The sequence below is a fragment of the Mastigoproctus giganteus genome, chromosome 9, assembly GCF_048544385.1.
Source record: "Mastigoproctus giganteus isolate SK-2022 chromosome 9, ASM4854438v1, whole genome shotgun sequence".
Classification (NCBI taxonomy): Eukaryota; Metazoa; Arthropoda; class Arachnida; order Uropygi; family Thelyphonidae; genus Mastigoproctus; species Mastigoproctus giganteus.
Genome location: NC_143583.1, coordinates 32605606 through 32624742, shown reverse-complemented (window position 1 = coordinate 32624742; position 19137 = coordinate 32605606). Strand labels below are relative to the sequence as shown.

At 37.3% G+C, this 19137-nt stretch overlaps 1 protein-coding gene across 1 annotated transcript in view; it reads right to left on the bottom strand.

Moving 5' to 3' along the window:
- Positions 1-19137, bottom strand: part of LOC150080136 (cell adhesion molecule Dscam1-like) — a 1047872-nt gene that overhangs the window by 650032 nt on the left and 378703 nt on the right. The window contains 1 exon segment of the mRNA XM_090381929.1: positions 8782-8901. Coding sequence (XP_090238055.1) covers positions 8782-8901 — 120 coding nt within the window.

Here is a 19137-nt window from a genome sequence, read left to right as displayed (position 1 = left end):
GAGAAGCCAATAAGCTTCAAAACAGCTGTTCTGGCAGCGTCTCAGATTTTTAAATGATAGTGGATTTGCCTATTCAGGTAATTCCATATATTTTAAAAAGATATTAGTAACTTAAGAACACTGGATAACAGTATCTGACTCTAAGTTGAACATGATAGAACTTCCTGCTCTCACTGAAGTGAGAGCAGGAATTTCTATCATGTTGAAAATCGAATGCATGTAACATATACAAATGTTCACTTTAACTACTCAGACGTTATTTTCTCAGTCTCAAAATGGATTTCATGATCAATACCAGAAGAGATTCCCTTTGACCAGAGAAGTGCTAACATATCACAAATCTGTAAGAGAGTTCTGAAGAGTGAATAAATAACTATAGCCCCATCAGTCTTGATTTCAGTGGTAAGAAAATCATGGAAGCAAAGATAAAAAATGCAATACAATGACATCTAGGTACAAATGCTATTTTGAAGAAACACAGCATTTTATAATGGGAAAATCTTGTTTAACTATTTTGTCTAGCTAACTACTTAAATGTCTAGCTATTTTGAAAGAGTCACTGATGAGCTGGATGTTGGAAACGATTCTTTAATTCAATATTATTTAATATTATTCAATAAACAATTACTAAAATTTTAATCTTCCAAAAGTTGCATAAGAGATGTCATGAGTTATGTGCAGCAGATAATGAAATGCTTAAATTGAAAAAAAATTGAAGAAAGAAAGTGAAGAAACATATTGAAGAAAAATTTGTTCCCAGAAGTGCTTGAAAAGTTTTAACTGATCAAATTTGAGGGAGATGGAAGGGGGATGAAGAAATGATATCATTTAAAGATAACATATTTGATGTGTATAAAATGAATTATGAATACCTAGAAAAAAAAAAAAGGGCCATTTCCTTCAGTAAAATTTCAAATTTATGGTATGGATGTGTTTAAAAGGCACATTAATTTCCTTCTTTGTGGACAAATGTTATTAGTGGAGTCCCCCAGGGTTCAGTGTTGAGTCCATTGTTGTTTTCTGTATTCATTAATGATACTGATGATGGTATATCAAGCTTAATGTCCAAGTTTGCAGACGATACGAAGGTCAACAGGGTTGTTAATGACACTAATGAGAGTATGCCGCTGCTGCAACAGGATCTAGAAAAGTTGAACAGATGGGCTGAGAAGCGGCAACTGAAGTTTAACAAATGTAAACTATTGCATATGGGAAGCAGTAACTGCAGAGTAACGTATCAACTGTGTGGTACTACACTGACAGTGGTAGAGTGAAAAGGACCTAGGGAAAATTGTGCAGGCAAAAATGAAGTTTTTTGAGCAGTGCAGATGGTCTGCAAGAGTAGCTCATGGTGTCTTGCAGACCATGAGCTACTCTTGATGATATACAGGAATTTTTCTAGCAGGGATAAGGAGGTGATTATCCTTTGTATAAGGCAATGGTTGGTCAGGCCACACCTTGAGTACTGTATACAGGTCTGGAGGCCTCATTTGAAATATCAGAGATGTTGGAACGAGTACAGAGAAGGGCAACAAAATTAGTGAATGGAGCAAAGGGGTGCTCTTATGAAGAAAGGCTTAAGTTTTGCAAATTACAGTGTCTGGAGACTAGGCACCTGCAAGGTGATCTGATTGAGATGTATAAAGCCTTAAATGGTTTGAGCATGCTCAATACTGATGGGATTCTTCCTCTTGCTCAGAATAATTTCCTGAGAGGTCATAAATTCAAATTGAGGAAAGACAGTTGTAGGATAGATGTGTGTAAGTTTGCCTTTAGCCACAGGTTTTTTATGAAAACCCCAAACACAAGAGGTATTAGAACCTATTGTACTTAGTACCATGCTTGGGTTGGAGGTTGAGAAGACGAAAGAAGATATTTGTTGACGTTAGACTTGAACTTCTGCAGACTGTAATTTTCAGGAATTATGTATAAATGAAGGTCATTTAATAAACAAGGAAGATGAAAAGTTGGTTGATTGCTAGAAAAAATTTCCATCTGTCGTTGTTTCCATCATCTTGAATCTTAAACAGATTCAAGGCAGAACTATACAAACATTTGGAGTGAGTGGATGGGTAAAATGAGAAGGGGGTGTGTGTGTTTTTTTTTTTTTTTTTGGCTGATGCAATATAAGCTTGCTTTCTTGCATCATGTGCCCTTACTAATGCTAATTTGGGAGGAGTACCAAATGCCTTTAAAAATTTTTCTGATATGGAATATAAAATTGACAAAATTTATTATTTAGTCTGTTTCTTTGCTTAACAGTTTCACTTTAGAAGAGTGAAGAGTGGAAAGAGAGGAATAAGTATGGCTTAAGAGCTCTTGTTTCAGCTGAAGTCACTGTTTTTGATGAGGCTTATATCTAAAGACTCAAAATTTGAAAACTTACCTTTTTTTTAAAAAAAAAAGATTTATAATTTATAATCTACTTTCAATCACACTACAAACTATTTACATTTTCTTAGATAATTTATTTTCCTAGAATATAGTTTTAACACACCAACTTAATTAAAGTACTTGTATGTGTTCAAGAAGATATCCAAGGCATTCCCAGATAAGGGTTTGAGGGTTTTGCCCCTATGATCAAAATAATGTGCAATTTTTTCAGCATTACATGATCATTAAAGCTTAATGATTCCCCAAGACACTGCTTTAGTTCCTCCTCTAACTTTAACTGCTTTACCTTTCCCTAGATAACCCTGAGATTGCCACTGTTGTTAATTCATCCTGTCAATATTCATTGGCTAGATGGATGAAATAGCCTGGATGGAAAAACTGTTAATTTATATAGAAAAGAATTATTTATGATAAATGTATTTTGTAACATTTATCAAAATATGATTAGAGCAGGAAAAAGAGTTTAGTAAAATATGACTGAATATGACTTTTGGCTTCTCATTTATTTTGCTGTTTATTTATTCTTCAAACATAATAATGTATTTATTTTACAATTTAAGTAAAATTAAATGCAACAAGGCATCATATCTTTAGGAGCATAATAATCTATATAATATTGGTGTAAACACACCATAGACAATTCTTAAACAAAAAACTATGTTAGTAGTTTGAAGGGCATCATTTTATCTGTATCTCATATAGTGCTCTTCCTTCACAATGAGTTTCTATGTATTGCACTACCTCGGATAAGCAAAACTTCACTAAAAGAGAAGACTATTGTTACTTATTCTCAGTTGGCACCACCCAGCACCATTTCAAGGCTTGTTTGTATATGTGTAGATAATAACTCTACTATCCACTTGTCCCTATTAGACTTGGAAAAGCAAAAAGTAGAGGGAAAGTTATAGTAGGAGTGGAAGAAGAAAAGAAACAGTATAGAAGAATGAAAGGGACAGTAGCTCCTTCAACTCACACCACTCAAAAACACATAAATTCCTCGAATAGGCAATGCTTCCCCAGTAGAGAAGACTGTTGTTACCTATTCTCGGAAACTCCCTGGTGACTGTTTCAAGGCTTGTTGGCCTTTCATCGGTGGATGGGCAAGTACCCGGACGGCACCGTTTGAAATATGGTATGAGATAAATATCTCTGTTATCCTTATACCATCCCCATTAGACTTAGGAAAGCAAAAAAGTTGTAGGAAGGTGATAGTAGGAGAGGTAGAGGAAGGAATGCCATAGAAGGAAGAAAGGGACAGTTACTCTATCAACTCACAGTACTCAAAAGCTAATAAATTCCTTGAATAGGCAACGCTTGCCCATTAGAGAAGATTGTTGTTACCTATTCTCGGAAACTCAGTGAACATCAGGCTCTCCCGACAGCACTGTTTCAAGGCTTGTTGGCCTTTCATTGGTGAGTGGGCAGGTACCCTGGTATTGCATACATGACAATCCAGTTGTGGAGATAATCCCACAATATGATATGTTATGTTATTTGGTTTTTAAGAGCATTAGCAACTAAGGCCATATTGCTCCGGGATATGCGGTGGTCATTCCCTGACCTTTCCGCATCCTCCATATTTGGTGCTGATGGGCTCGAACCCCGGTCTAATCAAGAAGCGTGTGCTACACACTGCTGCTCCTTCCCACCTGGCTACGGAGGTGTCCCCACAATATGAGAGATGCCAGAAGGTGTACGTGATAATATTTAAGTAAAATTAAATGCAACAAGACATCATATCTTTAAGAGTATAATAATCTATATAATATTGATGTAAACACACCATAGACAACTCTTAAACAAAAAAACTACATTAGTAGTTTGAAGAGCATCATTTTATATGTATCTCATATTGTGCTCTTCCTTCACAATGAGTTGTTGTTTGTTTGTTATTTGGTTTTTAGGAGCATTAGCAACTAAGGCCATATTGCTCCGAGGATATGCAGTGATCATTCCCTGATCTTTCCGCATTCTCCATATTTGGTGGTCACGGGCTTGAACCCCGGTCTAATCAAGAAGCATATGCTACGCACTGCTGCTCCTGCCCACCTGGCTACGGAGGTACCACAATGAGTTGCCACGTATTGCACTACCTCGAATAAGCAACGCTTCACTAAAAGAGATTAGACCGGGGTTTCAGCCCGTCACCACCAAATACGGAGGATGCGGAAAGGTCAAGGAATGACCACCGCATATTCTCGGAGCAATATGGCCTTAGTTGCTAATGCTCCTAAAAACCAAATAACAACAACAACAACAACTAAAAGAGAAGAGACTATTGTGTTTACGCCAATATTATATAGATTATTTTACAATATATTTATTATTTTATATTTATTATATTTATTATTATATAGATTATTTTACAATAAAAGTAGGAGACCGGCAGAATTACTTAACAAGTACAGGTCACTGTTGAACAAAAGCCGAGAATTAGGGTTGAATTTGAAAGTGTCTGCAATTCTGCCCAGACACGATAGGAGGGAGTATATGATGAGAGCCTTGTCGATCAATTCGGCCCTGGAAAGATTGTGCAAGGCTCAAGGGGTAGAATTTTTTTCAGCCTGGACTGTACTTGTTAACAGGAGAGATTGCTTCTACAGGGATGGGATACACTTAAATAGAAAGGGTGCAAGAATATTTGCTGATGCTATCGAGGCAGTGTTAGGTGGGTCGGAAAACTGCTAGCTTGGGGGGAGACAAAGACCAATAGATTGACAGTAGCCACTGGCAGAGGTGAAAGAGATTCTTGCACTGCTTCTATTAGAATGAGCAGAAGCCTGAAAAACAAGATGCATGGTATTTCAGAGACTGCTGGGAGCCATTGCGGTACAAGTAAACACATGGGTTGTGTTAGGGTAGCTAAGAATAGAAACAGGTGCAGGTATACTTGCGTGTACACCAATGCTAGGAGTTTAGTAAATAAATTTGATGAATTTGAGGTATTGCTCAAAATATCAAAGGCAGATATTGTTGGGATATCAGAGACATGGTGTCACACAGATATAAGGGATGCAGAAATGCAATTTGGGGAGTACAACGTCTACAGAAAGGATAGACAGGATAGGAAGGGGGGAGGGGTTATGCTATTAGTTAAGAAACACATAAAAACCAAGGAAGTGAAGCCAGTCGACATCGCTGGACAGTGCAGTGTTGAGTCAGTTTGGTGTGACATAAGCATTGGGAGATCAAAATTGAGAGTAGGAGTGTGCTATAGGCCTAATGACTCTGATGAGTATAATAAGGAACTGTACAGGGAAATAGAGTGGGCCAGTAAATCAGAGAGTCTTATAATGGGAGATTTTAATTTCCCAGATATTGACTGGAATTTGGGGGCTGGTTACTCACACACTAGCAGGGCTTTTGTGGATTTATTGGATGATTGTTTTCTACATCAGCATGTTCGGGAGGCAACTAGAGGGAGTAATACTCTTGATTTGATTATCAGCAGTGATTCTTCATGCATTAAGAATCTGCAGATAAATGAACCACTAGGTGGCAGTGATCACAGTGTGCTGAAGTGGGATTTACTGAAAGAGGTAACTACCATTAGGGGTAAAGGGAAGGGTTATTGCTTCCGTAAAGGCGACTACGATGGACTGAGACAGTATTTAAATTCTATACAGTGGGACCAACTGATGATGTTACCAACAGCAAATTCAAAATGGGAAGCATTCAAAGAACTTATCTTGGAAGCTACTAGGCTTTACATACCAACTAAGAAATATTGTTCAAGGTTTAGGCCAAAATGGATGTCAGATGAACTAATGAGGCATATGGCAGAGAAGAAAAATGCATGGGATACTTACAAATTAACACATGACACAGAAGCCTATGATAGATACAAGTTGATATGCAACCAAGTTACAAAGGAGGTTAGGCAGGCGAAGGCAGATTACGAGAAATCCTTGGCAAGGGATGCAAAGAAAAACAGCAAAGAGTTCTTTACTTATGTAAACTCTAGAAGGAAGGGGATGAATCAGATTGGTCCACTTGATATTGATGGGTCAAGTGTTGATGATCCTGCTCAGGTAGCCAACAAACTAAATGAATATTTTGCATCGACATTCACACATGAGGAGTTATTCAGCAAGGGGAATGCCAGAGGTGTATTCAACTCTAGCAGTAAGCTACAGAATCTTGAAATAACTGGGAGTAAAGTGGAGGAGAAACTGTTGAAGATAAACACAAGAAAGGCACCCGGGGTGGATGGGATCTATCCAGTTATATTAAAGGAGGCAGCAAAGGAAGTAAGCAAACCCTTAGCCATAATTATGAGAGCTTCCTTGGACTCAGGGGAGGTACCCATAGACTGGAAATGTGCAAATATGACCCCAATTCACAAAGGAGGATCAAAGGCTGACACAAGTAATTATAGACCTGTGAGCTTAACTTCTGTTCCAGGAAAATTAATGGAGGCACTGGTTAAAGAAGCACTGCAGGATCATTTAGACAAGACTTCAGTTATAGCTCAGACACAGCATGGTTTTGTTAAGGGGAAGTCTTGCCTGACCAACTTGATTGGATACTATGATGCAGTCACAAAAGAACTGGATGCAGGGAATAACTTTGATATTATATACTTGGATCTTAGAAAGGCTTTTGATACTGTTGCACATGGAAGACTGCTACACAAATTGGAGCAGTGTGACATTGGAGGCAAATTGCTGCTATGGATAAAGGGGTGGTTGAGGGGGAGAAGACAGAGAGTGGTAATCAATGGACACTGCTCATCGTGGACTAATGTGATTAGTGGAGTCCCTCAGGGCTCAGTGTTGGGTCCATTATTGTTTTCTGTATTTATAAATGATATTGATGATGGTATATCAAGCTTAATGTCCAAGTTTGCAGATGATACAAAGGTTGGCAGGGTTGTCAAGGACACTACTGACACTATGCTGCTGCAACAGGATCTGGAAAGGTTGAGCAGATTGGCTGAGAGGTGGCAAATGAAGTTTAACATTGACAAATGTAAAGTACTACACATGGGAAAAAGCAACCCCAGAGCAACGTATCAACTCTGTGGTACTACACTGACAGTGGTAGAGAATGAAAGGGACTTGGGGGTGATTGTGCAGGCAGATATGAAGTTCTCTGAGCAGTGCAGACGGGCTGCAAGAGTAGCTCATGGAGTATTGTCAATGATATACAGGAATTTTTCCAGCAGGGATAAGGAGGTGATTATTCCATTGTATAAGGCAATGGTCAGGCCACACCTAGAGTACTGTATACAGATCTGGAGGCCTCATTTCAAGAAGGATGTAGAGCTGCTGGAACGAGTACAGAGAAGGGCAACAAGATTAGTGAATGGAACAAAGGGGTGCTCTTACGAAGAAAGGCTTAAGTTTTGCAAATTACAGTGTCTGGAGACTAGGCACCAGCGAGGTGATCTGATAGAGGTGTATAAAGCCTTGAATGGTTTAAGCATGCTCAATGCTGATGGGATTCTTCCTCTAGCTCAGAAAAATCACCTGAGAGGGCATAAATTCAAATTGAGGAAAGACAGATGTAGGATAGACGTGCAGAAATTTGCCTTTAGCCAGCGGGTGGTTGGTTGGTGGAACAGACTGCCATCCCTTGTGGTGGAGGTTGATAGCCTAAATAAGTTTAAGGCTCAGCTGGACAGGTATTTTGAACGAACAGAGGGGTGAAGTGGAAGTGGGTTTTTTTTTTTTTTTGGCTGATGTTGCATAAGCTTGCTTTCTTGCATCAAATGCCTCTACTAATGCTAATGCTAATATTAAAGCATATTTTTTCTTTTATAAACATTTCTTTTTCATTTGAGCAAATATTACCTAAACATGGCAAAGCTCTCACTATCTACGATTTTAGTTGTTTTACTTTTTTAGTTGTCTCAGATTTTTGGATTTAAAACTCATTTTGTCCTGGTTCTGATCATTAGTGTCTGGTCACCATAGTTCAGGCCTAACAAACCTATGGCACACATGCCAAAGTGGCATGTATGCCATAGGTATCTAGTGCCATCCCATTTTTTTTTTAAAAAGCTAAAAAAAAACTTATAGACTACACAGTAAAAGAAACTTATAAATTATAAATAAACAACCAGTGCATGAGCATTCAATAAAATTTTTTCATCAATCTAGCAGCAATTTTGGCACACAGTTCTCAAAATGGTTTGTTGGCTCTATTCTAGTTATACTGTAATCTACAAAATAGATTTTAATAATAAGAATATTGGTGTAAACACACTATAGACAACTCTTAAACAAAAAACTACGTTAGTATTTCAAGGGCAACAATAAAAATAATAATAAACTTATAATCTTTAAAATAAAGAAATCCTGAAAATCGACCATTAAGAATCCAGCTAGTAATAGCAACAGTACAGCTATAAACTTTTATCATTATATATGGAAAATTATATACCTGAGCCTCTCTCCCACGTTATCACAGGAGTAGGGAATCCATCTGCTAAGCAGTCAACTCGGACATTTTGCCCTGAAACTACAGAGGTATCCCGGGGTTCCACATGCCACCGAGGAGGAACTAAATTAAAATATATATATATATATATATATATATATATATATATATATCATTCATATTAAAAGCAAAAGTAAAAGAAACATTATTAACCCTTTAATAAAGGTGTGTGTGTGTATGTGTACACACACACACACCTTTTTTGTATTTTTAAACTTTTTGAAGGCGTTGCAATATTTTTGTCCACCACTGTGTGTGTGTGTGTGCGCGCACATATACAGTGTGTATATGCATATGTGTATATACACATATACAAAAATATTGCAACACCTTCAAAAAGTTTAAAAATATCTAAATAAACACTTAAAAATAGCACAGAAAATAATTTTAATACTACAGTAAACCCTTGATTTAATGGATCCCGATATAATGGATTTCGGATTTAACGGACCAGACAAATAATCAGTAACATACATATTAATCTCAACCATATTTTTTTTTAGGTTATACAAAACTTCAGTGTTATTATTAATTAAAAATTAATAATAATTCCTATTTCCATTATTGTTTTGATAATTACCTACTTTTACTTTTATAAACAAATTCAGGAAATTGTAGTCAGGAAATTTCTTTTTATTCTTTCTGAAAATGTGTTCAAATAGCTGTTTTCACAGATAACAGATAGTGGCTTTGCGTGCACACACACACACACACACACACACACACACACACACACACACACACACACACACACACACACACACACACACACACACACACACACACACACACACACACAGTGGTGGACAAAAATATGGCAACACCATAAAAAAGTTTAAAAATATCTAAATAAACACTTAAAAATAGCACAAAAAATAATTTTAATACTACAGTAAACCCTTGATTTAAAGGACCTCAATATAACGGATTTTGGATTTAACGGACCAGACAAATAATAATACAGTAAAGCATATTAATCGCAACCATATTTTTTAGGTTATATAAAACTTCAGTGTTATTATTAATTAAAAATTAATAATAATTATCTATTTCCATTATTGTTTTGATAATTACCTACTTTTATTTTTATAAACAAATTCAGGAAATTTATTTTTATTCTTTCTGAAAATGAGTTCAAATAGCTGTTTTCCCAGATAACAGATAAGAGAAGGCAGTGACTTGCGAGCTGAACGTGACTTGGGACACTAAACTGCAGGTCTACTGACTTGCTTTGTTTCGGTCTGTCTGCCTCAAGCTATCATGTGGTCAGGTTGTATACAGAATGTTTCTGTGATTTCTGAATTGTGACTTTATTTATTAAATAATTTTGCAATCCTTACAATTTAAAATGGCATCAAGTGATAGAGGAGTTAAAAGAAAGCATGTGAACTTAATTGGCTACTTGTTCTAATTGAGAAATTAGAACAAGGCATCTCAGTAGCATATGTTTGTGAAATTTATGGCATAAAAAAAAAAAACTGTTTCTGATATCCGTAAATCAAAGGTCAAATTGCAACATTTTTCTTTAAAATACAGTGTCAATAGTCCTAAATGTGGTTCTACAGAGGGGAGTAAAAAACACACGAAAGTTGCGCAAAATAAAAACTTATTATTATATTACATATTCTTTATTATAATTTAATAATTTTATATTGTACAGTACTGTATATTGTATTAAAGATTTTTTTTTACATTAAAAACAATAAAAAATTCTCCCCCCCAGGTTACATTCGATTTAACAGACTTTCACCATTAACGGACATCCCTTCACCCCTATTAGTCCATTAAAGTGAGGGTTTACTGTATATTGGAAAAAAATATGCTTTTATACATTATATAATAGATGTTATACACTTATGCAATGTTTTGTTTTAATTGTGTCATCCACTTTGTAGAATTTTAATCATAGCAAAATTTCTGGCTTAATTCTGCTTTTGCATATGATGAATAAGCATGTTCAATTAATGCCTTGTAAAAAAAAGCTTAGCAATTGCTCTTTGTAAAGAGAAATTTTCCCAAAGAGTAACTGCATCAAAAATAAAATGCCATCATTCTACAATTTCCCATTTAATTAGGAAGTTACATGAAATCAGTGTCTTGTGGAAAGTTGGCAGAGGCAGGAAAAAGCTTCTACACCTTGTCAGGATCACTATTTGTATAGACCATTAAAAACCATAAAGCTACATCAACTGAATTATGAAATCAGTGGGAAGAAAGTGCAGGGCCATCTGTGTGTTCAGGAAATGTTTACAGAAGCTTGTGTAGCATGGTTCTGAAAGCATACATCCAAGGAAAAAGCTTCTTTTGACCAAAAAACTGCCTCATCCCTGCTAGAAAAGCTTCTATATGTCATTGACAAAACTCCAGCTGTCCTGATAGCCTGTCTGCACTGCTCAAAGAACTTCATGTCTGCCTGCACAATTAATCCCCCAAAGACTTTTTCATTCTCCACTTATGTGTAGTACCAACTGTGTGGGACTACACATGAGTGTAGCCCCACACAGTTGGTACATTAATCTGGAATTACCTAACCATAAGCAGTACCTTGCATTTATCAATGTTAAATTTCAACTGCCATTTCTCAGCCCATTGGTCTAAATTTGTGCAGGTCTTGTTGCAGCAGCTTACCCTGATTACTGTCATTAACCACCCTGCCAACCTTTGTTACTACAAACTTAAAACATTAAGCCTGATATACCTTCATTAACAGCATTAATAAATACAGAAACAACAATGTGCCCAGCACTGAAACTTGAGGGACCCCACTAATATTATTCATCTGTGAAGAGCAGTGTCATTCAACCATCCCTCTATCCAGAGCAGTAACTTGTATCCAGAGCAGTAACAATATCAAAACCTATCCTCTATCCAGAGCAGTAACAATATCAAAACCTTTCCTGAAATCAAAGTATATGATATCAAAATTATTTTTTTGCATTATCAGACAATCCGATTTACTGGCCCACTCTATTTGGCTGTAAAGTTGTTTGCTATACTCATCACAGTCATTAGGTCTGCTAACACTGCTACTCTTATTTTTGTTTTACCAGTGATCACACCAAACATAATCAATATTTACGCTGATTTACACAATAATTTACAAAATTACTGAATATTATCAAACTTACACTGGCCACCCATATCGACTGGATGTACTGCCTTTGATTTAACATGCTTCTTAAATAACAGCATGTCTCTACTCCTGTCCTGTCTGTCATTTTTGTATACATTGTACTCCCCACATTCAAATTCTGCATCCCTTAGGTCTGAGTGACACCATGTCTCTGACATCCCCAAAATGTCTCCATTTGAACTTAATCAGTACTTAAAATTCATGAAATTTATTTACTATTAACCAAGCATTAGTGTACATGCAAGTATACATGTACCTGTTCTTACTCTTAGTTACCCTAACACAGCCTACCTATCTACTTGTTCCATGATGATCCACAGTAGAACCTGAAATCTCTTATAGCATGCTTTCCATGCTGCTGCTGCTGCATTTAATCCCCTATTAGATTTTCATAAACTTCTGGTATCCCCTTCCCCAAAAGGAATACAGGATTATGTTTGGTTTTTTGGTGAATGCATGTTAATGAAATATGTGGTCTTAGTTATCTGATTTTGTTTGTTTGGTTTTTTTTTTTTTTTTTTTTTCAGTATTTTTATCCCATTGACTTCCTACGCTAAAACAAAATCCTCATTATCTTTGAAGTACATAGGTAAATATTTTCATAAAGTCCATTATAAATTGATACATAATACGAAGGAAAATATATATGGTTCTGTGAAGAATACACGTTTGAATACTACGGATAAACTCAAAATAAATATCACATTACATATGAATATATATTGCCAAGTTTTGAAGTAGAATTATTTATGGTTTTGTTTGTTGTTTGTTTTTTGGTTTTTAGGGGCATTAGCAACTAAGGCCATATTGCTCCGGGATATGCGGTGGTCATTCCCTGACCTTTCCGCATCCTCTGTATTTGGTGGTGACGAGCTCGAAACCCGGTCTAATCAAGAAACGTGTGCTACGCGCTGCTGCTCCTTCCCACCTGGCTACGGAGGCGCCGTCATTATTTATGGCGTAATTTAGTCATGATTTTTCATATTTTATGGATAACTAGATGCTCTTAATCTGATTAGTTAATAAGCATCCATAGATAAATGTTACAGAACAATCAAAAGAAAAGACAAGGGTGATTTTTTTTTTTTTTTTATTCTCTAAAAGTGGTTTTCTCTATTTGCCTTAGTCTGTCTGGTTTATGGGTACACTTTTAGCATTGGCATTAGCATTAGCATTAGTAGAGGCATTTGATGCAAGAAAGCAAGCTTATGCAGCATCAGCAAAAAAAAAAAAAAAAAAAACCCACTTCCACTTCACCCCTCTGTTCGTTCAAAATACCTGTCCAGCTGAGCCTTAAACTTATTTAGGCTATCTACTTCCACGACAAGGGATGGAAGTCTGTTCCACCAACCAACCACTCGCTGGCTAAAGGCAAATTTTCGCACATCTATCCTACATATGTCTTTCCTCAATTTGAATTTCTGCCCTCTCAGGTGATTATTCTAAGCGAGAGGAAGAATCCCATCAGCATTGAGCATGCTCAAACCATTCAATGCTTTATACACCTCTATCAGATCACCTCGCTGGTGCCTAGTCTACAGACACTGTAATTTGCAAAACTTAAGCCTTTCTTCGTAAGAGCACCCCCTTTGTTCCATTCACTAATCTTGTTGCCCTTCTCTGTACTCGTTACAGCAGCTCTACATCCTTCTTGAAATGAGGCCTCCAGACCTGTATACAGTACTCTAGGTGTGGCCTGACCATTGCCTTATACAAGGGAATAATCACCTCTTTATCCCTGTTAGAAAAATTCCTATATATCAGTGACGATACGCCATGAGCTACTCTTGCAGCCCGTCTGCACTGCTCAGATAACTTCATATCTGCCTGCACGACCACCCCCAGGTCCCTTTCATTCTCTACCACTGTCAGTGTAGTACCACAGTGTTGATACGTTGCTCTGGGGTTGCTGTTTCCCATGTGTAGTACTTTACATTTGTCAATGTTAAACTTCATTTGCCACCTCTCAGCCCATCTGCTCAACCTTTCCAGATCCTGTTGCAGCAGCATAGTGTCAGTAGTGTCCTTGGCAACCCTGCCTACCTTTGTATCGTCTGCAAACTTCGACATTAAGCTTGATATACCATTATTAATATCATTTATGAATACAGAAAAGAATAATGGACCCAACACTGAGCCCTGAGGGACTCCACTAATAACATTAGTCCACGATGAGCAGTGTCCATTGATTACCACTCTCTGTCTTCTCCCACTCAGCCACCCCTTTATCCACAGCAGCAATTTGCCTCCAATGTCACACTGCTCCAATTTGTGCAGCAATCTTCCATGTGCAACAGTATCTAAAGCCTTTCTAAGATCCAAGTATATAATATCAAAGTTATTCCCTGCATCCAGTTCCTTTGTGACTGCATCATAGTATCCAATCAAATTGGTCAGGCAAGACTTCCCCTTAACAAAACAATGCTTTGTCCGAGCTATAACTGAAGTCTTGTCTAAATGATCCTGCAGTGCTTCTTTAACTAGTGCCTCCATTAATTTTCCTGGAACAGAAGTTAAACTCACAGCTCTATAATTACTTGTGTCAGCCTTTGATCCTCCTTTGTGAATTGGGGTCACATTTGCAATTCTCCAGTCTGTGGGTACCTCCCCTGAGTCCAAGGAAGCTCTCATAATTATGGCTCAGGGTTTGCTTACTTCCTCTGCTGCCTCCTTTAATATAACTGGATAGATCCCATCCACCCCAGGTGCCTTTCTTGTGTTTATCTTCAACAATTTCTCCTCCACTTTACTCTCAGTTATTACAAGATTCTCCAGCTTACTGCTAGAGTAGAATACACCTCTGGCTTTCCCCTCGCTAAATAACTCCTCATGTGTGAATGTCGATGCAAAATATTCATTTAGTTTGTTAGCTACCTGAGCAGGATCATCAACAGTTGACCCATCGATATCAAGTGGACCAATCTGATTCATCCCCTTCCTTCTAGAGTTTACATAAGTAAAGAACTCTTTGCTGTTTTTTTTTGCATCCATTGCCAAAGATTTCTCGTAATCTGCCTTCACCTGCCTAACCTGTTTTGTAATTTGGTTACAGGTCAACTTGTATCTATCATAGGCTTCTGTGTCATGTGTTAATTTGTATGTATCCCATGCATGTTTCTTCTCTGCCATATGCCTCATCAGTTCATCTGACATCCATTTAGGCCTAAACCTTGAACAATATTTCTTAGTTGGTATGTAAAGCCTAGTAGCTTCCAAGATAAGTTCTTTGAATGCTTCCCATTTTAGATTTGCTGTTGGTAACATCATCAGTTGGTCCCACTGTATAGAATTTAAATACTGTCTCAGTCCATCGTAGTCGCCTTTATGAAAGCAATAACCCTTCCCTTTACCCCTAATGGTAGTTACCTCTTTGAGTAAATCCCACTTCAGCACACTGTGATCACTGCCACCTAGTGGTTCATTTATCTGCAGATTCTTGATGCATGAAGAATCACTGCTGATAATCAAATCAAGAGTATTCCTCCCTCTAGTTGCCTCCCGAACATGCTGATGTAGAAAACAATCATCCAATAAATCCACAAAAGCGTTGCTAGTGTGTGAGTGATCAGCCCCCAAATTCCAGCCTATATCTGGGAAATTAAAATCTCCCATTATAAGACTCTCTGATTTACTGGCCCACTCTATTTCCCTGTACAGTTTCTTATTATACTCATCAGAGTCATTAGGCCTATAGCACACTCCTACTCTCAATTTTGATCTCCCAATGCTTATGTCACACCAAACTGACTCGACACTGCACTGTCCACTGGCTTCACTTCCTTGGATTTTATGTATTTCTTAACTAATAAGCGTAACCCCTCCTCCCTTCCTATCCAGTCTATCCTTTCTGTAGACATTGTACTTCCCAAATTCCAGTTCTGGATTCCTTATATCTGTGTGACACCAAGTCTCTGATATCCCAACAATATCTGCCTTTGATGTTTTGAGCAATACCTCAAATTCATCAAATTTATTTACTAAACTCCTAGCATTGGTGTACACGCAAGTATACATGCACCTATTTCTATTCTTAGCTACCCTAACACAACCTATGTGTTTACTTGTACCGCAATGACTCCCAGCAGTCTCTGAAATATCCTGAATCTTGTTTTTCTGGCTTCTGCTCATTCCAATAGAAGCAGTGCAAGAATCTCTTTCACCTCTGCCAGTGGCTACTGTTAATCTATTCGTCTGTGTCTCCCCCCAAGCTAGCAGTTTTCCGGCCCACCTAACACTGCCTCGATAGCATCAGCAAACATTCTTGCACCCCTTCTATTGAAGTGTATCCCATCCCTGTAGAAGCAATCTCTCCTGTTAACAAGTACAGACCACGCTGAAAAAAATTCTACCCCTTGAGCCTTGCACAATCTTTCCAGGGCCGAATTGATCGACAGGGCTCTCATCATATACTCCCTCCTATCGTGTGTGGGCAGAATTGCAGACACTTTCAAATCCAACCCTAATTCACGGCTTTTTTTCAACAGTGACCTGTACTTGTTAAGTAATTCCCCCGGTCTCCTACTCTTAATATCATTAGTGCCAACGTGCACAATCACCTTTTTTTCCCTTAAAAGATGATATCCACTCTACAACATCATCAACCTTCGTCCCTGGCAGACATACCCTGGTCCTGTTCCACCTATCCTTTTTACAAAGCATGTTCCCCGTTTCCCTGACAATAGAGTCACCAACAACTACTAGTTCCTTTGGGACCATCGCATTCTGCCTTGGGGGCTGCCGCTGTGTTGCATGATGACCAAGTGCAAGCTCTGGCGTTGATGTGGGCAGCTGAGAGCTTGATGGGCCCCTCAATTTAGTTCCTTCGAGGGCATCCACTCTGTCCTTCAAGCTCTCATATAGGCCCATAAGAACGCTGAATTGTTGCCTGATTTCGATACACTCCTTGCATCGCGCACACACAAAGACATCCCCCCATGGCAATATCATGTCCCGTACCTGAATGCTCCACAAACATCATGCAAGCTGTGCATTTTAGAAGGCTGTGATTCAGAAGGCAACTGCCCCCCTCAGTTCTCCTCTGAGCCACAGCACTTCCATTAGCTTGAGCCTTTTGTTTTGCTGCTCTGGTCTGAGTCATGATTACTTTTAATTTAAATAAAATTTCAATTTCAGTTTATAACCCTAACTTATCTCCCAACACAGTTATAACGGGATATATATTTTTTAGTGTCAAGTATTATTTATCTCCGAGTTCCCTTTATATATTCCGTATCAGTCATGTATTAATTAATTATGTTACGTTTGTAATCTAAGTCGGTATATGTATTTAGTTAAAAGTGCAATTTAAATGCCATCGAATTTCAACAAGTTTAATATATTTTACGGATCACTGAAAATATTATAACCTATACTATACTAAAGCTCTCTAGGTTCGATATATAACAATCATATGACAAAGACAAAGGCGGGAAGTTACGAACGGTAATCTATGGACACTTAAGTATTAATTAACTTTCAAATCTCGCTGTCTCAATTCAGAATAAACTAACGATCCTTACTAGGTCTATAAGCTACTTACAGAAAATAATTTGATGTAAAAAAATATTCAATAAGCGGCTAAATATGGCTAAAAAACTTCTCGTTCAGCGGAGTTGCAACTTGTAACACGTGAATTTGATACCCTTACCGATACTTTTATGCAATTACAAGGCCGAGTAAAGAATAAATAGACCAGATTAATCAGAAATATCACAAAATAATGCTATACTACTAAATTTAAATGAAAAGTTTTAGAAAAACAATAATTTCAAATCAATAAATAAGAAAAATCCACTTAGGGCTTTGAACACGTCTGGCCCCTACTAGCCTCGTCACCAAATGAAGCCACTTCCAGATTAAGTGGCTTCATCTGCTTGAATTCATCCCGAATTACTGGCGTAAACTAACATAACCTTTTTTTTTTTTTTTTTTTCACTAGCCAAAAATGAAAGTCTATTAAAATAAACCCCACACTTTTGCTTGAATCTGTCTCAAATTTGGCCATGTCTGCAACATGGTGATAAGGTGTACCCATAATCTGGACTTCAGCCATCCCACCAAATGTTAATTTATTTTTTTTAACATAAAGTCAAAACACGAAAGATATTAGGACATGGGTTTAAAGAGGCTCACATCCGGTGAGTATGGGCTTGGCACCCAGGATCCTCAGCTGGTTATCATCATTCTTCTCTTTCTTGCTGATTCCTTTCTACTTCTGTCTCTCTTTCTCTCACAGGGTAACTTGGGTTTTTGCTGGTGCAGCATAAGCCTCAGGCTTCCTTGCACCATATGGCTAATAATAATAATAATAATAATAATAATAATAATAATATTCAGTTTGTCAGCAACCTGAGAAAGATCATCAACAGTTAGTCCATCAACATCAAGTAGACCAATGTGATTCAAACCCTTTCTTCCTTCCTTCTACTGTTAATATAAATAATGAAGTCTTTGCTTCTTTTCTTTGCAAAAAAAAAAAAAAAATAAATAAATAAATACAGGGGGAGAAAGGGATAAGAGAATATCATGAAGCAACAACATCAACTTTCCACGGAAGCTTTTTTTAAACTCAAATACTGACCATGTTCTTAGATTGTGAATAAACATAAAGAACCTGAAGGACTCAAAGGACTGAGATGGATCAAAAACGAAATAGCTAATTTAATAGAGAGAAAAAAAAAGGCACAAGAGAGTTAGCATTAGCATTGGCAAATTATGCAAGAAAGCAAGCTTATACAGCATCAGCCAAAAAAAAAAAAAAAAGAAAGAAAGAAACACTTCCCAATTTCACCCATCCATTCACTCTAAAAGTTTATCCAGTTCTTTCTTCCTGGAATTTATTCAAGCTATTAACTTCCACAATGACAGATGGAAGTTTGTTTCTGCAATCAACTATCCACTGGCTAAAGGCAAATTTCTGCACATTACTAGAAAATTCTGGCTAAGAAAACAGAGAATGGGGACAAGAAGTTTTTCCCATATGTAAATACAAAGAAGAAAAGAATGAAACAGACTGGACCTGTTCATAATGGACACAGGAAAATCAGATAACCCAATTAACATTGCAGATGAGCTGAACTGACATTTGCATCAATATTTACAGATAAAAGATCCTTCTTGTAAGAAGAAACTATGTGAATAAAGCTGGACAGTAAGAAATTAGTAAT